Source organism: Entamoeba dispar, genomic scaffold (assembly GCF_000209125.1).
Source record: "Entamoeba dispar SAW760 scf_1105229463515 genomic scaffold, whole genome shotgun sequence".
NCBI lineage: Eukaryota > Evosea > Mastigamoebida > Endamoebidae > Entamoeba > Entamoeba dispar.
In genome coordinates, this window is record NW_001855731.1 from 1 (window position 1) to 1,509 (window position 1,509).

At 22.4% G+C, this 1,509-nt stretch overlaps 1 protein-coding gene across 1 annotated transcript, besides 3 other annotated features; it reads right to left on the reverse strand.

Annotated features, from left to right (window-relative positions):
* Positions 1-30: 30 nt before the first annotated feature.
* Positions 31-432, reverse strand: EDI_116600 (uncharacterized protein; the record flags this gene model as incomplete). Its single annotated transcript, XM_001741073.1, has 1 exon — positions 31-432. One exon carries the CDS (start codon positions 430-432, stop codon positions 31-33), a length of 402 nt encoding a protein of 133 aa, XP_001741125.1.
* Positions 433-644: 212 nt separating this feature from the next.
* Positions 645-726: a microsatellite.
* A 124-nt stretch (positions 727-850) lies between these two features.
* Positions 851-888: a sequence feature (AT_rich).
* A 526-nt stretch (positions 889-1,414) lies between these two features.
* Positions 1,415-1,491: a sequence feature (AT_rich).
* Between the last annotated feature and the right edge of the window lie 18 nt (positions 1,492-1,509).

Here is a 1,509-nt window from a genome sequence, read left to right on the forward strand (position 1 = left end):
CTTAATATTCTAATAGACGTTTCAGTACATTTAGACTTTTACTTTCTTTTCATCGAAAGTAAATCCAATAGAAGAAAGAATGTATAAAAGTGCATTATTTAATTGAGCTTCTCTTGACCTTTTTAATTGTTTTAAAGTCATAGAATTTTCTTTTAATGGAATATAACCTAAATCTGATAATAAAAATTGTGAAAAATATGCAATTTCTGCTTGATTTAATACTTTTCCAGTTGGTCTATATTTTATTTCTTCAACAATTAACATTTTAATTGTATGAATAGTCTTTTTTGTTTTTTTTACTTGTGCATCAAATCCCATTTTAACTAGAAGATAAAGCAATCCATTATATACTAATGTCTCTTCATTTCTTGACATCCTTTTTCTTTCTCTAAGTATTTCTTCATATTCATTTTTATCTCCTGAATTACTCATTCCTTTGTTTTATTGTTTATTTTAGTTTAAACCCTTCTTTTTATACTGGCCCTTTTTTTTAATTTTAATTGTCCCTGATTGAACTTTGTTTCATTCTTTCTCTTGTATCTCTTATTTGATTGGTTCATTCTTCTTTAGGGGTAATTTAAGTTCTTCTTTTTTTTTTATAAAGTTCTTCCTGTAATCTCAATTAGAATTGAATAAAGATACACTTTCTATTTATTTCTTTCTCCTTATCTTCTTTTTTTTCTTTTCCACTCATTTTCCTTTTTATCAGTTCTTTTTTTTTATTTTTGGTATTTTTAGATTATTTTCATGAATATATCAAACCCGAAGTGTTTCATATTTATTTTTATTCTTAACAAAGAGTATCGGTCCATTAGAAATAAAAAAATGAAATGTTGTAAATTTGAAAAACTTTAATAAAAAAAATAATATAGAAATTATATTTAAAATGAACTTCTACTTTTTCGAATCACACAAATCTATTAATAATGAGAGATTGTAGTTTTTGATAAGATTTTTCTCATTTCTTTCTGATATTGTAGATGTTGTTATATATAAACTGACCTATTAGAAATAAAGATAAACAGAAATAAGGAATACCAATAATCTGATAGTGTTAGTTACTGAGTGTTGACTAAATATTACAATCAAGGAAGTTATTAAAATGATTATTTCTTTAAGTCCAATGTCCAAAAACACTATTAAAGAGGTTTAAGAGAGAAACGGTTTATTCTATGTTAAATGTTATAGAATGGTTTTATTTATTAATATAGTGAAACCAAAAGACCTTTATTTTTCAGTCAATTTAATAAATTGCAAAACAACAATAATTTTGTCTATTTTTGATATATTGCATTTTCAAAGTGTGTGATGATTATTAAAAGCAAATATACATGAAGTAATTTAAATAGTATTAAAAGGTTAATTTAATAATATACCTTTTAAAGATAAACAATAAATTTCAAAGAGAAAAGAGTATTTAATAAATTATTTTTAATGAGGTAAATCAATTGATATTAATAATAACAAAAAAGAAATAAAATAATTTATTAAGTGTTTTATTGAAATAAA